General features: G+C 41.7%; 1 protein-coding gene across 1 annotated transcript; it reads right to left on the bottom strand.

Moving 5' to 3' along the window:
- Nucleotides 1-52: 52 nt before the first annotated feature.
- On the bottom strand, nucleotides 53-8,072 carry TMEM177 (transmembrane protein 177). Its single transcript, XM_063118660.1, has 2 exons — nucleotides 8,013-8,072; nucleotides 53-2,593 (listed from the first exon to the last, which is right to left on the bottom strand). Exon 2 carries the CDS (start codon nucleotides 2,587-2,589, stop codon nucleotides 1,654-1,656), a length of 936 nt encoding a protein of 311 aa, XP_062974730.1. The 5' UTR covers nucleotides 2,590-2,593; nucleotides 8,013-8,072; the 3' UTR covers nucleotides 53-1,653.
- Between the last annotated feature and the right edge of the window lie 10,473 nt (nucleotides 8,073-18,545).

Genomic DNA, 18,545 nt, shown 5'->3' on the forward strand with positions numbered 1-18,545 from the left:
ATCATTCAGAAAAATCACAGGAAGGGACATAGAATTTCTGCACACAGACTTTTATTATACCAGTTAAGTACAGCTGTACAGTTCAATTCTTGGAACTTCGAATAATTCTTGCACATTTGTGGATTCCACATGGCCTCAACTGGGCATCCCACCCAATTGTGAGGCTACTGCAACACACAGGGAGCAACAGCACACTGCAAACCAGAGAACTGTAAAACAGACCATTGTATACTTCTGTGCAAGACACAGGAGGACTTCACACCAAGGGTGTTGCTAGGCCTAGGTCCCCCAAAGGTCTGAGTGTTAAAGCCTAGGACTCTATTCCCCAAAGTTCTGAGTATCTATTGATGCCCATGAACATTCTTTCTTAGCTCAATTGCTATGGAGGGGGTGATTTTCAAAGAGGATTGCAGCTAGGGAGGGAAGGCTGAACTTCCCACCAGCTACAATGCCTCTTCCCCCCCACCCCAAATTTCCTGACATGGCAATTAACGTTAGAAAAAACCTTTCCCGTTAGTTTGGGATGATCTGGTGCAGGGTGCAAATTCATTAAAGCTTATTGAATAAGAAATTAATTGGTTGACTTGGCTTCTTTGAATTTAAGTAAATCCTACTAATTATTTATATATTGGCATAGATAGATACAAAGTTTATGAAGATTTGTGCCCTATGGGCTTGGGAATGTATTTCTGATCTTTTATGTGCCTAGCAATACTTCTGCTTTACACTCAAACAAAACGAAGGGCACAATTCAGCACTCCCAGCACAATTCATGCCCAGTTGTCAGCCAATACAGCAAGATGGAAGTGGTGGGACAGTGCTAAAGGGTGCCCTCCTATGCATGTTTAGACAGAAGAAAATCCTTCAACATGGCTGGCTGTGGAATGCTGTTAGTTGTGGGCTTTTTTTCTGTCTAAACATCCACAGGAGTGCACCCTAACAGACCTATCCTGCAGAATGGGTAGTGCAGTTTGTTTTTCAAGGAATTTGGAACTTTATGATAAGGGCCAGGGCAGCAAACGACAGGAAGGGAGCAGAACGGAGGAAGAGCATTAAGAGTCAACAAAAGTAAGCAGTCCGGAGCAACAGGGAGCTCTACAGAAAACACTCCCACAATCTTCAACAGGGTTAAATCCTATTTAAATCCGAAAAAACTTTCCTGGTTTATAGAGAAATATTTAATAAGCATTGGTTCTTGACAGTTGATTTTTTCCCTTTTCCTTAGATGATCAAGACACTAAGTTATGGTTCTGCACCTATCTGGCAGAATCCGCACATTGCTCCCTTCATAGGAACAAGATCGCAACGTTCTATGTGCCGCCCTATGCATTTTATGCAAAATAAAGAGAGCGCCAGCTCTCCCAGCTCAGTGTCTTCCAGCTTGGTGCCTGGCAAGTAGCACTCCCTCTGAGTTTTAAGATGGATTTTAGAGGCATGTAGGACACAGAACCTTTGAAGTGAGGCTTTAATTTTTTAAGACAGAGGCATTCAGTGAATACAGGGCATGAACAAAATAATAATTAAAAATAAAGCCCGTTTCCCCCCCAAAATGGAAACACTAATGAAAGCATAAGAAAAAAAAGGGGAAACCACGCTGCAGTGTTCCAAAGAGAATATATTAATTTACACATTTAAAATTCAATCATGGCCTCCCTATGCCTGGGGCATGCTTAAAATATTGATAATCAAGTCCCTTCTGGACGTGTACGATGCATGTTTTATTCTGATCCAGTATCTTGGGAAAAGGTTACCACTTGGGGCATAGATCCGCTCTCCTTGCTTGCCCATGAGTGTACGAAAAATCTTGTTCTGGGACAGGATTTTATTGTAGAACTCCACCCCACCCTTAGCGAAGTCGGTGGAAATGGTGGCTGTGTTTTTGTCTGCCTTATAATCTACTGCGCGGCTCACCCTGTCGTATGACAGACAATAGCCCACAAATCCAATCGCCATCATGGCTATGTTGTAAAGGCCTCGCAGTAGCACTGGGCCAGAATACAAGCCCAAGAGCTGTTTTATGGCTACCCCAGAGATGTAAGTCCCAGCTAGACATACAGGTGCCACAGCTGCACATAGTAAGGGGCTGTTGTTTTGCAAGTACACAATCTCTCTAGCGATAGCAAACTTCTGAGCCTCTGGAGACAGCGTCAAGGCTTTCTTCAAGGCCAGGCCTTCTGTACTCTCCCAGTCCACTTCTTTGCCTTCAATCACAACAGCACGGTCGGTGATCCCATGCTCGTCATTGGCTGTGCTGCTGAAGTTGGCGGGGATGCCCACAACACAGCCTACAGGCAGCCACGGAAGTCCTGCGCTCACCGGGTGGAAGCTGAACGCCACGAAGGCTTGGTAACCATTTGCTGACTTCACTGTGACATCACCGAGGATGTCATGGAACAGGCGCTGTAATTTTTCTGAAGGCTCCACTGGCTTCCCTTTTGCCCAGGCCTGATACAATGGTCTGAACGTCTTCTCAGGTAAAAGGTGAAAGGTCAAGTTCGCACCAAAAAGTCCGGCACAGGAAATTGTCAGAAAACCAGTCCTGTGCCTCTCCAACACGGCTGCTGCTTTCCACAGGAATCGAACTGCCATATTCCTGTTCATGTGCAAGACAAACAAGGATTTAATACATTTGCACACAAGAATCTTAATTTCTTTTCAGAACTTCTTGTTTTAAACAGATAGAGAAATTTACGTTCAATAACCAGAAACACACTATACATACTGCTTATACCAGGGGGTAGTCAACTCCCAGTGTCTTCTAGTTATTTTGAACTACAATGTCCATAATTCCAGTACATTGGTCATGCAGACTGGGGCTTATGGAAGATGTAGAACACCAGATTGCCAAACCCTGGCTTATACAATAGTCTTACATGACCACAGAACAAACCTGACCTGGTCTGCATGACATTACAGCCCACTGTAGGCTTAATTTGCCATATCGTGTGAACCGGATGGTTTGTCTGAGAGATAACCCTCAAATAACCATCAAACAAACCATGGGTTATTTGTGGGTTGTCTAACCCTCAAACAACATCTGCTGTCTGTGTTTGCACAACACAAGTTGGGCATAGAATCATAGGATCATAGAATAGCAGAGTTGGAAGGGGCCTACAAGGCCATCAAGTCCAACCCCCTGCTCAATGCAGGAATCCACCCTAAAGCATCCCTGACAGATGCTTGCCCAGCTGCCTCTTGAATGCCTCTAGTGTGGGAGAGCCCACAACCTCCCTAGGTAGCTGATTCCACCGTCACACTGCTCTAACTGTCAGGAAGTTTTTCCTGATGTCCAGCCAGAATCTGGCTTCCTTTAACTTGAGCCCGTTATTCCTTGTCCTGCACTCTGGGAGGATCAAGAAGAGATCCTGGCCCTCCTCTGTGTGACAACCTTTTAAGTATTTGAAGAGTGCTATCATGTCTCCCCTCAATCTTCTCTTCTCCAGGCTAAACATGCCCAGTTCTTTCAGTCTCTCTTCATAGGGCTTTGTTTCTAGACCTCTGATCATCCTGGTTGCCCTCTTCTGAACACGCTCCAGCTTGTCTGCGTCCTTCTTGAATTGTGGAGCCCAGAACTAGATGCAATACTCTAGATGAGGTCTAACCAGGGCCGAATAGAGAGGAACCAGTACCTCACGTGATTTGGAAGCTATACTTCTATTAATGCAGCCCAAAATAGCATTTGCCTTTCTTGCAGCCATATCGCACTGTTGGCTCATATTCAGCTTGTGATCTACAACAATTCCAAGATCCTTCTCGTTTGTAGTATTGCTGAGCCAAGTGTCCCCCATCTTGTAACTGTGCATTTGGTTTCTATTCCCTAAATGTAGAACTTGGCATTTATCCCTATTAAATTTCATTCTGTTGTTTTCAGCCCAGCACTCCAGCCTATCAAGATCACTTTGAAGTTTGTTTCTGTCTTCCAGGGTATTAGCTATCCCACCCAATTTTGTGTCATCTGCAAATCTGATCAGCGTTCCCTGCACCTCCTCGTCCAAATCATTAATAAGAGCACTGGGCCCAGGACCGAGCCCTGCGGCACCCCACTCGTTGCCTCTCCCCAGTTTGAGAAGGTTCCATCTTTGGGCACCATGCAAAAGTGGAGCCCGCAGACACCTGGCATGATGTGACAGCCCTCGCAGGAAAATTAAGCCATGGTGTGCTGTCGTGTTGTGTGAAGCAAGTCACTGCATTAGTCCCATGGCGTTCTCTTGCACAGCTGGATTTGCTTGCTGTTAACAAATAGCAAGTGCAGGTGTGGGTGGGAATTTAACCTTTGCCCCTGCTGTGGTCTGGACAGGAATCAAGCTCTCTTGCACCTGCTGTTGACAGCTGGAAGAAGAGCTCCCCTCCCATTGCAAATAGCAGGCATGGGATTGATGGGAGAGCATAATTATGACCGTGGTGTAAGCAAAGGGTTAAATCCACCTCCCCTGTGCTACGGTCCTATCCCCCTCCCCCCAATGCTGGCTATTAGTTTCTTAGAAGGAGCCAGGCAAGAGCAAGGAGAGCAGGAGGAGCATTTCGCCAGCTGAACATTCTGATGTCTTACACCACGATGCCCTGAGCAGTAAACAGGTTGAGAGGGAATCAAACTCTTTCCTTACCCATAAGATTAAATTCCATTTAATGCAGAGGTTCTTGCTTCTGAGCAAACATGCATAGCATTGAACTGTGCAACTGCAATCCTGTGCACACATGCTTTTAAGTAAACGTTCATTTGAACATCAGTCTCACATTCCTGCTCCGCACCAAATGCTGTAGTTCATTACTCTTCCTTTCTTCCCTCTCTCCAAACATCCAGGTTTTTCATCTCAAGCTCCTTTTTAAACTACTCCCCTTTGACTCTCCCTCCTCCTCCTCCTCCTCCAACATCACAGTTCTTTTCTGTTCTTTGATTCTCATCCTTTCTTCCATTTACGAAAATGTAAACTGTACCAAAGCTGCTTGCATATACTCCCCAAAAACATTCTAGTAGTCAAGCTATTGGCTCATAACCTCTGCTGATAACCTTCTTATCTGGAAATCTCAATTGCGTAGGCAGAGAGTGAGATATGGAGACTTATCCAAGGTATCCCAGAAAGCCAGGATTGACGTTTTTCTTCCTAGCACTTTATAAAGCTTGATGAAAATGTTGACCCAGTGTGTAGCTGCTGTGAAAAAAACCCTAATTCTGTGTTGGGTATAATGAGAAAATAAAACTGCCAATATCATACTGACCTTATGCAAATCTGTGGTGAAACCACACGCAAGCCCCTGCCAAAGGAAGTGAGGCAGGTGGCTACCAGAGGAGGGCCTTCTCTGCTGTGGCACCCTGGCTTATCATTTCTTTTGACTCCTTTTGGATAAGCAACACTACTACAATGGCACCATTTCTTCCTTGATAGCTCCTTATGCTTGAAAAATCTTCACAGAACACATGGGAGATGCCGCCTCTCACTTCCTTCAACTTGCTGCTCACAATGCACTTTTTCAAGGAGTCTTTAGTTTGGTGGGGAATACTTTTTAAACCTGTGGGGGGGACTAACCTTCCAGGGGATACATACCAGTAGTGGTCAGGGCAAAGCAAACAGTCCCCATCCCATAACTCTCTCTCATACTCTCTTTCCTTTTGTCGCCAGCTGAAGACCTTTTTATTCACTCAGTATTTTAACACTTAATTTTAACTTAAATTTAAATTTTACTGTTTTAACTCTGTATTTTAATCTTATATCAATTTTGCTGCATGGTTTTATCCTGACTGTGCTTTTTATACTGTATTTTGTATTTGTGCTTTTAACCTGTTGGTTGCTTTATGATGGTTTTAATTTTTGTGAACCGCCCAGAGAGCTTCGGCTGTTGGGCGGTATAAAAATGTAATAAATAAATAAATAAATGTATACTTCCCCCCCAAACATGCTCATTCATGCATATCTATACATCCACATCCATCCCCCGTCACACATTTAAGGCATATCCATACACACACTGATATCCATCCATCCACACACCTCCACAGATGCACACACATAATACACACACAAATACAGCCCCCACCCCCCCAGCCACTTAAATGCAAGTGCCACATTATCCCCCGGGGAGGTTTTTCCCCTCTACCACAGGGGTGGGGGCAACTGTGTAACTCTAACCTTGGAACACTCCTCCTGGATGAACTGCAAAGCTAGGCACTGGTTAGGGAAGTCTGCCATATAGTGACTGAAGATGGTACTGCAGGCTTCAAACCCACAGGCATATTTTATTAAAATTAATTAGCGCATTTTAAAAACAAATAACCCAAGTTGCACACCCTTGGGGGCCCTTTAATATTCATGCTAAGTTTCAGGTGTCTAGGTTTCACAGTCTTGGCAACAGACATCTTCTTTTGTTGTTAGGATACACTAGACTAATTACAGTTTCAGAAATTAGCCATAGTTGAAGCCAGTGTGGTGTAATGGTTAAGTGCGTCAGAGTAGGTCTGGGAGATCCAGGTTCAAATCTCCATCCAGCCATAAAGCTCACTATCTCTCACTCTGCCCTACCTCACATAGTTGTTTTGAGGAATAAAATGGATGTGGGAAGAATCCTGTCATGTGCAGTGTTCTGGGCAGGATCTGCACTACTGCTTTAAAATGGCTTATAACAGTACTGACAACTGTTTGGGCCCAGGACGCACTCCATATACAGTTTTAAAAGTATCATATCTTCCTTGGTGTAGATCTGGCCAGAGTCTCTTTGGATCAAGAACTGCATTTAAACAATGTAATAATTGTAGCAATGCACTACATGAACCTACCTGTTAGCTAGCATATTCAGCAGGCAATACCTTGCATTTGCCTGGTTCCCTTGATATCCAGCTCAGAATTTATTACAGCTCAGCAATTTTAGTTTTTTATAAAATGGTAATGGTGGAGGAGGAGCAGTAGCAGTACATTTTTTCTCTCCATCTCTCAAACTACTTAGGCTAAAACTCTACGCATCCTGTTTTTGGAATAACTCCCATTGAACGTTTGAGTATGTAAAATTTGCTAATGATCCTATTGAAATAAATATACTACTGCCTATTTAAATTATGGTTTCTAGTTATGATTTGTCTAAGAGGTCCTATTTGCAAAAGTGTGAACACAGAAGGACTAATCCCCCATGCTTGTGCATGTTTATTACCTCCATCTATAAACTCCCCACTCTACATAAATGCAATTCAACTGTAACTACTAGTATTTCAGGTTTCAGCTACTGACTTCAGAGATGAGGAAGTATATTTTTTGTCTCCTAGGAATTTCTGATATCTATTTCCCTTTTTCAAAAGCAGCTGCAGCTACACTAGACATGGGTCTTCCATGTATATAGCAGTAGACTAAGAAGATAACATTTCTAAACTGCAAAGGAAAAAAAAAGATAAAATGGGAAAAGGCAGATCACAGGTCCAGCAAGTAATTCAGGGTCAAAGGATAGCATTCCTCCACCCTGCACAGGTCACTTGTTCCACTGCCTTCACACATCATGATTGCCTCTGTCATCCATGCTCGTCACCCTTCCTTTTGAGCCAACGTTTGAAATGAAGATACATAAACTAACAACACCTGCCCACAAGACTGGCGTGATGTCCCTTAAGAACCAGTATAAATGTCAGACTTTTGCAATTCTGCACCGATAAAGCATAAAGTAAATGCCGCCCTAAACACTTCTTCGACAGAAAAGCAGGTCTGGCAATTAGGCAACAAGTCAATCTATGTTAATTGCAGAACCAATAATTCAGTTTCGGGACTGAATGACGAATTCTGCTGACCTAGGTTTTACCCCGTTTCATTCCCCCCTTTATTTACTATATAAGCGGTTTGCAGAATTAAATAGCAACTCTCCTTAAACGTACGCAAAGCACCACACTGGAACATGTGCAGTCAAAAACGATCTCAAACCAAGCAGTTCCATCCCGTTTCTTTTTATTGTTTTAACACCGGAAACAGGTACACACATACCAGAAGGCTGACCAAATCTACCGCAAACACGCTGCTCTACCCAACCCTAGTTTTACCTACCCAGACTCCACTTTCAGCAGCAGCTTCCCTGAACACCCCAGAAAGGGAAAACACACGTGGGTGCCGTAAAGAACGCCAGTTGCCGTGAAAGCCTGCAGCGGCGGAAAGTGACCTGCGGGAGTTCGGGTTGCCTTGGCGACGAAGAGTACTTCTGCTGAAATGGGGATTAGAGCCCTGAAGCTTATTGGGATCTTTTCAGTGTGTTTTCCCCCCTTCGCTTTTCGCTTTTTCTAATGCTTATTTTCTGGCCCACAGCCAAGCCCTTAGGAGGATGGAGTGGGGGGAGAAAGAGACAGACCTACATTATTTTTTCATAAGACCTGCAGCAGCAGAGAGAAAACGATTATTTGGCAAAACTCAGATCTCCCCAAAAGGCGGGGGTGGGGAGGTGGAAAAAAAGGAATGCCTGCAAATATTGAGCCAACAAATATGATTTGTGTGGAAATCATTTGAGACCAGCCCCCCCCCCTTTCTACGCCCTTGTGTTTCATATTATCTCTACATAGACCATAAAGAGGAACGCTGGATCTCATGGTCTCATCCCTTATGCAGGCATATGTAGCGCGTGATTTAACCATGCCTTAGGGGCAAAGAAAAGCCCGAGGCAGCTGTTGAGTTGGCTAGGGGTGCTGACTGGGAAAAATCTGCCTGCCCTTGCCTACCACGGACAGCTGTATAAACCACAAGGAGTCTTGGAAGGATAGAACAACCATTTATCATGGAAATGCTGGGAGCCATCTCTCACACTAGACACATTCTGTGAGAAAGTCAATCTTAAGAGCCCTTTCCAAGACCTTCCTCCTTGTTACGTGGTTTGTTATGGGATTCACATTTAAAAAGAAGATATGGAGCAGGGATGATCAAGGCTACTTGCCTCACACAATCATGGTGACTTTTCATCTAATCATAATCAGGAGGGATGTTGGTTTGTTGTTTCTGGCACAATAAATATGCATTTGGGCATACAGTTTGTGCATCTTCCCATAATATGCTTTTGTTATTGTCATGAGGAATGTGGTCGTGTGAGACAGCTCTTCTCCTAGAGAATGTCATATTTTGAATTTCTATTTTGTAATAATTGCTTTTAAAAAATAAACTCTGCCTGAGAGTGAGTCTTCTTTTGGAACATATATTAAAAACATTAGAAACTGTATGCATGCTCCCTTCTATATTAGAGCACACTTTATAAACATATAATCAACAACTTTCTTGCTGTTCCCCAAGTTTCTTGCTACTCTCTAGCAAAAGTGAGTGTTTTATTTTTAATCCTTTTATTGTCATTGTTGTCCAACCTCCTGATGTGAGAAAGACCCATTACTGAAGAGGCAGGCAATTGAATCATTTTATTAAATTTACAATTGTTACATACTCTTAATTATATAATTAGGTTGGAGCAGAGTATGTTACTGTTTTCAGAACCTGGGTGTGGCTTTTTCAAGGCTGAACAGCAGGGTCTTTGTTTGAGAAGAGACCTCAAATGGAAAAGTATGGAAGAACTGGTTATCGGATCACAATTTCATTTCTTTTAAACTTAAATAAAATATAATGTTCAAAAAGGATTTCTGTTGTACTATGAAAATGTCACACTCTGTTTGTATAAGCTGAGACAGCTGTTTTGGCAGATAAATTTACAACAGTATTTTATACACCTGTAAGAATATAAGAAGAGCCTTCTAGATGAAACCAAAGTGCAGCTTCCTCATTCCCACAAAGCCTAGCTAGATGCTTCTGTAAAGCCCACTAGCCATGTATGATGACAACAGTCCTCACCTATTTTTTGTTCTCCAGCATCTAGAGTGATCATGTAGTGCTCACAGGTTCATCATCCATGAGCTGGTCTGATCTTTTAAGGCCATCTAAGCCAATGGCCATTACCACATCTTCCAGTAGCAAATTCTATAGGGGTGCATATTTAGACAGAAAAAGCCCTACAAGTCCCATCATTCCCCAGCCAGCCATGCTGGGAATTGTAGGACTTTTTTCTGTCTTAACATGTATAGGATTGTACCTTAATCTAATTAGGCATTGTATGAAGAAATGCTTCTGTAAGTTCCGAGTCTATTGTTGAATTTCTAGTATAATGAGGGAGTGAGAAAAATTCTCTCCACTTTCTCCACACTATGCATAATTTTATAAAGCTCCAGCATGTTCCCACTTAACCTTTTTTCCAACTAAACAGGCCCCAAACTCTACTTTACTCAGTGGGATGGTGCTCTAATTCCTTGATTTTTTTGTTTTCTCTTTTCTAAAACCTTTTCACCTCTGCAATATCCTTTCTGAAATGGGTGACCAGAACTCTTATGTACTGAATTTATAGATTTGTTGTAGCATTTTCATTAACTTTTCTTATTGTTTGGCTGTATTTTGTGAACCGCCCAGAGAGCTTCGGCTATTGGGCGGTATAAAAATGTAATAAATAAATAAATAAATAAATAAATAAATAAGTATTTTGATATTATTGCATTCATTTTTGTATGATGTTGTTAACTACTTTGGGCTTCCTTTTCGATGGAAAAGCAGAGGACAAATGAGCACTGGAATGAAATTAACTATACACAGTATTCCAAATACAGCTGCAGTAACACTGTTTAATATTAACACAGTAAAGATTTTTGGAAAGGGTACATAAAAATCTAGTCACATTTTACTTTTTATATTAGCCTGCTAGGTGGTGCTATAGGATATGCTCTAAGCTATTCATTTAGTGAGAAATTTCCTTTTGATGTGTTCACTACAAGCAAATCAAAGAAGGATTACGCCTGATCTTCAGTAGTTTCTTCAGTTTGCACTTTTCTGCAAACAGCTTTGGTGATTGCTACCACATTGATTAAAGTGCTGACTCTTATAAACGGTGAGATGGGGAAACTTTGCCTATGTATGTCTCTTTTTGGAAAGTGCATTCCATTATGCATTTGGAATATTTTTCATTCTCTTTCACTCAATTCTCTTTCACTCAATTTTTGGAGGGGGTCATTGTTTTCTTTTTGGAATTAAAAACAACAAAAGTAGGTCTTTTTCTTCCTGTGTTCCCTTTTTTCTACACAATAAAAATGATAGCATTTGTGTCAGCCTCCCACCCCAGATTAAAAAACTGCCCAGTCCATAGGCTGTGTGCATAGGCTGCTTGATCCGTGAATTCACAATGGAAAGAGACAGTTGTATTGTAATTCACATATTATGGTAAATACCTAGCGTCACACACAGAAATTCTCTGCGTGGAAAGAGTATAACATGAGAAACGACACTTAGGTGAACAGCATATGCCAGAATAAATATGTTAGTCTTTAAAGTGCCACAAGACTGTTGTTTTCACTGCAACAGGCTAATATGGTCACCCCTCTGAAAAATGTATCGCAAATATGAAAGAAATCATAATTATTAATGAGTTGGTGCACCAGCTTGCTATTTCAGGTGGCAACCTGTCCCACCTTCTTGCCACAAAGTTCAGTGATTTTTGTGAACCGCCCAGGGAGCTTCGGCATAAAAATGCAATCAATCAATCAATCAATCAATCAATCAATCAATCAATGTTTGTCCATACATTGCAAGGAACACTGCTGATAGCTAGTATGTCTTTAGCACTGAATGTATGGGGGCTCATCAGACGGGGGTGAAATCGTGTTTCCTTATGGCGGGCTCTCTTGCTGGTAATCTTCTGCTTTCAAAATGAGCACTTTTCACCGAGAAGAAACCAGTGACCACATGGCCTGTAGATTTCATGGATTTCAATGGCAGCAGCGCCCTCTAGTGGGCAATTTATAGCACAATCTCAGAAGACTTGGATTAAAACGCTTTTTTAATGCGGTTTTCCCCTCCGTGGTTTCCCCCTCCGTTTCCTTAATGAGTTCAGCGCTCTTTCAGCTCACGTATCTTTTCACCTGGAGCACTACTGTGCCAGAGAAATCTCCCACCCCGCCCCTTGCATTCTGAAGGACCCTAGATTACAAGCCCTCTGTCCATTCCAGACATGATCGAGACCATCCATATGAAAAATCTGGGACATGATGTATAGTTTAGGTGAACAGTTTAGACTACCTTGTGAATGCGAGCCTTTAAAAACAACATTGAAGGGAAAATATTAAGGCTGCAATCCTATACATATTTACCTGGGAATAAATCCCATTGAGCTTAATGGGACTTATTTCTGAGTAGGCATGCATAGGATTTCACTGGTAAAGAGCTATCCAATTAGATAGTGACGTATTGTCATTTATTTTCCAAAATTGCCTAGCTCTGAGGCTCAAGCATGCCCAGAAGGCTCTGACCTGAACGACCTATTCCTAATCCAAAGTGCACTGTAGCTATTCAGCAGTTTAAGAAAGACTCTTTGCCCATGCTCTGAGACATTCTTTTCTATATTATTATTTCACATATTCTAAGTCTAGCATTCAAATTAAGTCCTAGAGCTGAGCCCTGGCTCAAATTAAGCTCCGAAAGAAATCAATTTCAATCAGAAACATGTGTCGCTCTCGCACTTACATCATGACAAAGAGATGCAAATAAATTCAATCTTATTTGCATGCAAAGTATTACGGAGCACTGTGCCATCTCATTTGCCGGTTCTGTTCTCCAAGCCTATTAAAGCAAAACAGCATAATCTCTGGCTCAGCTTCTCTCCTCCCTACTTGCATCCATCTCATTCTGCACTATCCATAAATTAATCCTCCCGTTATATTTTCTTTTCTTTATTGCAGCACCAGCTATGGAATCACACGCAGATGTGTCACACCTCAAGTCAGTCATAACACGAATGTTAAAAAACCATCTATGTCTCTTTATCAAAGCCATTGTACAAGCAGGCTAGAATGTTCTTCTTTTAGACAGTTTCTAATGTCTGTGAGTATCATCAGACAAACATTTTATCGCTACTGCCCACTTACACATGTCCATTCGTCCTTTCGATGCCGACGTCCACCTCCCGCATGCCTCCCACCACTCCTTCCACTTGTTTTTCCATCACAAAATGGACCCCTTTTAATCTGACTTTTTTTAAAAATGAAATGTATCACAATTTCCTGCTGTATGCAAGAAAAGCAGGGTGATCTAAACGGACCCTGAATGGGCCACGTGGTGATTGTTTATTTCTTCTTTCTCTTCCCATGTAAAGAGACCATCGCTATTGTGGGGCAGCAGCAGGAGGCCATAGTGATAGTAGGGAAATGTGAAAATCCTCCCGTCTGATGGTGCTCTGTATCTCCAGTATACAGATTTATGATGGAAGGTTAGACCACAGGTTACTCCATGCGCATATCGACACTACAAACAGAAAGGTTTCATAGTTACTCCCATTCCTCAGGAAATCTGTGCGGGGACTAGAGATCACTAACAGGCTTTTCAGGGATCCCAATTCCATAAAGACATTTTGTGTGTGAATCATTTATCGGAATTATGGACTGGGAAAGGATCCCAACTATTTCTCCCAATAAAAGCCAGGATTTTATCATGGACAAATTATTTCATCATCCTGCTGAAGAAATTAATTCACTTCAACACTTCGTTTTTCTGCCCTCTTTCACTGCAAAATCATGAAATTTCCCTCAAAATCAAATTATCTTTCAAGTTCATGCTTGATAGACAAAATTGCTAGGTGGTTTAATTGTTCTTGCCCCATAGTAGAATGCTCAGTTCTGGATAAACCCCATTGTGTTTTTTCTGGCCTGATAGCCTGTACTCTCTCTTGCCATCTGAGTTTATTGTTATTATTATTTTCACCTCGCACCAGTGATGCTGCAGGGTTTTGAGGGCATTAAGTTTGATGCCCTCAAAACAGTAAGTTTGAGGGCATCACATACTAATGCGGCAGCGTATGGACACCCCACTGGTCAACCCTATCTGCAGCACCTAAGAGCCAAACTGGACATGATATTTGTCACATTGGTTGCCCTTGTGCAGTTGATGTATTTTTACTTAACACACACACACAAATAATTGGCTCAGGCTCCGTGAGCCAGAGAGGTACCATGGCATGGGGGTAGGGGGGGGCTTTGCCCCATCTTGTTCTCACCTGTAATCTCCCCTCTGCTCTGTGTGGGTAGTGTCATCATATAGTTCCGTCACTAGGTGGCACTGGACTTAGTTGCATCTGTGTGGAGTTAGGGGTTTCCTGTTGCCTTTCCAATCTTGCTTTAGAAAGGCAATAAAGTTTTTGTCTAACTTTCTAAGTAGTATGTCCTCCAAGTCTTCCATGACATGGTCAAATAACGACAAAATAGGTTCCCCGGAGCTCAATTCTGAAGGGAAGAATGGTTGTTTAAACAAATGCTGGGAGTGCATTTCCACAACACCTCCACTGCTCAAATTATGTTCATTTGTATACATCACTAACTGTGGCCTAATCTACACCTGCCATTTATCCCATGATAGCCACATGACGTACAGTTGATCCTGGGGTGATGCGGGGGATGACCACTCCTCTTTCCCGTGATATTGGTGACTGGATTAGCCATGATTTTGTTCCCTGTCTCGGGAGAATCCTGAGATCTGCAGGTGGTTTAGCCCCCCCTCCCGAGGTTGTCGCTCTACCTTGCAAGTAGCAGTGCTCATCAAACACACAAGCAGCTGTGTGTGTGTGGGGGGTATCAGGGGTGAGGGGGAGAGCATTTTCACCATGTTTTGGATGGGTCTTGGCATCTTCCAGTGCCGAGTGTTTTTGTTTTAAACACACCACTGCTTTGTGCACGATCGCATCTCTGCTCTTGTGCAAGCGTCAGGAGTAGTATAAAAACCCACCTTGCCCCCAGGGCAGCTCTCCTTTAATCTCAGGACAACTCGCTGACATGTGGCCTATGAGGGATGATTGTGGGTGCAGAAAACTCCATGATTATCCCTCCCCACTCCCCAAAGGGCTGCAGGGGTAGATTAGGCCTGTGACTTTAAATGGCTCTTTTCTTAACGTCTACTCCCCTGTGTCCCATGCCCCCATTGTGTTGTAGCAGTTATTGTGTTGACCTTCTGCAGGGGGCTACCATGGTGGCAAGTTGTCTTTGCCCTGATGTGGCCCCGAATATGTGCTGTGTTGGTTATATGATGCAGCAGCAGATTCGAAGCTACCTGGGGCAAAGAGGCGAAGATGCACATCTGAAAAATTGGGGACTTACCCAGACTTTTCCAGACAGAGTGAACTCAGCACAGATCTTCCACCAGTCTGTCCTTGCTCGGAACCACTCTGGAAGTGTTCCCGGGTGGAAGGCAACCTCCTATTGGTTGCTGGAAGCCATGGGAGAGGGAGGGGGCAGGGCCGGTGAGCCTAATGGCCGCTGGAAAGTCCACTCTGCCTCTCCTCATAAGGACAACTTGCCACCACCACCCACCAGCGATAGCATGGGATTGGGTGGTGGAGGAGTGTCAACCTGGCGCCATGAAGACAGCCCCTAAGAAACTCAGTAACAGATTTAAAAGTATAAACAAATGGTTTTCCTGTCCCTACTATTTTTCTTTCTTTTTTCCCCAGTCATTTGCATGTGTCCAAAATCAAAACAAAACAAGTTGTTTTCCTTATTTTTCTTTGAAGCAATGGGATAATACAACCTTCCCATCTGCCAGCTTTAAACAGAGATGATATTCAGTTACAGATTCCCTATATCTAAGCACAGTGTTATTATTGCAAATGTGAGCCCAGAAGGCAGTTTCTGAAATGAAGGGAAAGATGCATCGGAGGAGGAGGAGGAGAAGAAGAAAGCTTTCAAGTGAAACATTGCTCCCTCCTCACAGAGACCTGGGGGCATAGTGACAGCTGGTACAAACACGCTTGCTAAAGTGAAATACCACCTGAGGCAGCCTCATGTGCTAGATTTGCCGGGTTCGTTGAAACTAGCATGAATAAAATTTGAGATCTGGTTTCTTTGGAAAGCATATCCATGATCTTGGACTATTGACTACTTTGTTGTTGTTTTTTAATCTCTTTGAATGATCTCACACTAGTCATTCATGTTGATAGGATGAACCCTTTACAGACTTAAATTTTTCCTAGAAATGAGTGAGCATGGATTGGAATAGGGGAAGAACTTCATCTGGTCAGCATATTTAACTGAACTGACCCAATTTGCTCTTCCCAGACTAATAGGCGGATCAGAACACAGATATCCTGTGGACTGTGCACTTCTCTGAATTTTGCCATGCAGTTTTCTGCTCAAAAATTGTGTATAAAAATGTGTTTATTAGGAAAAGATGCATACATAAATGTGTGTATTAGGGGAGATTGCATATAAAAATTATTAGGAGAAATTGCTTTCAAAATGGCTATGCCATGGAATATTGCATACAAAAATAAGTGCAAATTTTTAAAGTTTTTTAAAAATGCAAACTGATACAGAAATGGGATGGAATTGAAAAACTGACATGGACTGAAAATGGACTAATTTGTCCACCGCTAGGCATGGATGGTGTCTGTCTGTCTGTTAGCATCATTGTTAACAGTTTATTTATTTAATTTATTTATTGCATTTCTATACCGCCCAATAGCCGAAGCTCTCTGGGCGGTTAGTACCTTATTACTGTACATTCCTTGTTTATGAGATATGGTTTTCATGAAACTTCAGACATTTCGAAAATGAGATCTTTTAAAATCCCATTTCTTCTCACCATGGAGGAAGAAAATACATGCTTTGCTTACTCCCAGATTTTCTTTCTTTGGTAAGGGATGTATTCATAAGCCATACATTTTAGAACATTTTTAGGATATTTTAAGGATGTTTTAATCATGTATGCTGTGGTTTTAATTAGTTTTTAATGTGTTTCATATTCAATGTTGTTCCCCGCATCGATCCAAGTGGAGAGGTGGGTAAGAAATAAATTATTATTATTATTATTATTATTATTATTATTATTATTATTAAAAACTGAATATCTGATCATGATATTCACAAGGATGCATTCCAAGTTGGATTTCAATATACAAAAATCCTTTCAATGCTACTTCTCGTATTTTCTAGAATGAACACAGATTGATTTAGGGCCAACACACTTAAGAGTTAAAATGCAGTATTGCTCTGTATAATTCCAGAGAAGGACCAAGAAAACTCTCTTAACAATAACACCATACAGGAAAATGAACAAACACATGTTTATTTAATTTAATTTATTTACAACATTTATATACCGCTCCACATCTAAATAGATTCCTGAGCAGTGGACAATAAAAGATAAAAGAGTAAAACACCATATTAAAATAGTTGTTTTTTTAAAAACAATACCAGTAAAAACAGCATCTGGTCAGTCAAGGAAGGCTTCCTGAAATAAAGATGTTTTTAAGAGGTGCTAGAAACAACACAATGTTGTAATCACATTCTTGGTCACTGCAGCACAGCTATGAATCTAGCTCTCCTTGGAACAGCCTTCTCCAACCTGGTTCCCTCCATATACATTAGACTACAATTTCCATTGTAGTCATGTACCCAAGCACATGATCGCATGAAGAAAAGAAATTTGGGTGAACTGGCTGTTGACGGGAGAATATAGAGGCATTGGAACATCTTCTGAGGATGGAATCTCCCAGAGTCTTTGGCCTAATAAGGCCTTTTGACAAACCTCACTCAGTATGATATTTTAACTGTGGAAACCAGTGGAATAGAATCTATTGATACGTCGGAGCTACGCCAGCCACTGAACTCAGTCTTCATATCATAGAACATGTGAACTGTAGAATTTTGGTGTTTCAAAGACATTTCAATTAAAACACACACACACGTATGTTTGGACAAAACTACAGATAGCATGTTTCCTTTGAGTCTGCAACCATCTGTGTAATGACATCACTAAATATCCTAATTTATGAACATCTCTACCGCCCCCCTGCCCCGCTCTTTGGATGAATGTTCATAAATTTAAACTGAACAACGTATTCCTTTAAAGAAAAGACAGAATATAAGAAAGTAGAGGAGAGTGGGTGGTTATTTCTTTTCTGCAGATTGACAGACTGGCAGATTCAGAAGGAGAAAAGGTCTTTGTTCAGCTTCATATATTGTACAATACCGGCAGCTATGTCAGGGTTGTTGGTTTTTTTCTCCCACACCCACAACCTAGATAATAACACACCATAATTGGGAAGCATTACTGTGTGTAATTTAGCAAGAGAACTGTGGGCATAAATGCATTAGAAAACTGTATACTTGATTTGACAACCAAGTAATAAGACTATTTAAACCTATTGATAAGAGACTAGTGGATCTTCTCCAAGAATCTCAGCAAAGATTCCCCTTAGCTGAGTATGAGACTGGGGCATTTTAATTAATATAAAATGGTTTTATGTGGTACTTTTAAACTTCTTAAAGTTTTATATTGTGTCTTGTCATGTTGTATTTTATGGTTTTAATTGTGAACTGCCCAGAGAGCATTGGCTATTGGGCAGTACAAAAATGTAATAATAATAATAAAATGTTTCTTATAGCAATGTAACACATTTATTATGGCATAGCTTATGTGAACTAGAGATCACTTGGTCAGATGAGTCTAGTGTTATCTTCAGTTAGCAGATACATAGATGCATAGGTAAAGGGAGAAAAATGTAAACCCCTGGCTATGAAATCCAAAAGGGAT

Source organism: Elgaria multicarinata, chromosome 2 (assembly GCF_023053635.1).
Source record: "Elgaria multicarinata webbii isolate HBS135686 ecotype San Diego chromosome 2, rElgMul1.1.pri, whole genome shotgun sequence".
In the NCBI taxonomy this organism is placed as follows: domain Eukaryota; kingdom Metazoa; phylum Chordata; class Lepidosauria; order Squamata; family Anguidae; genus Elgaria; species Elgaria multicarinata.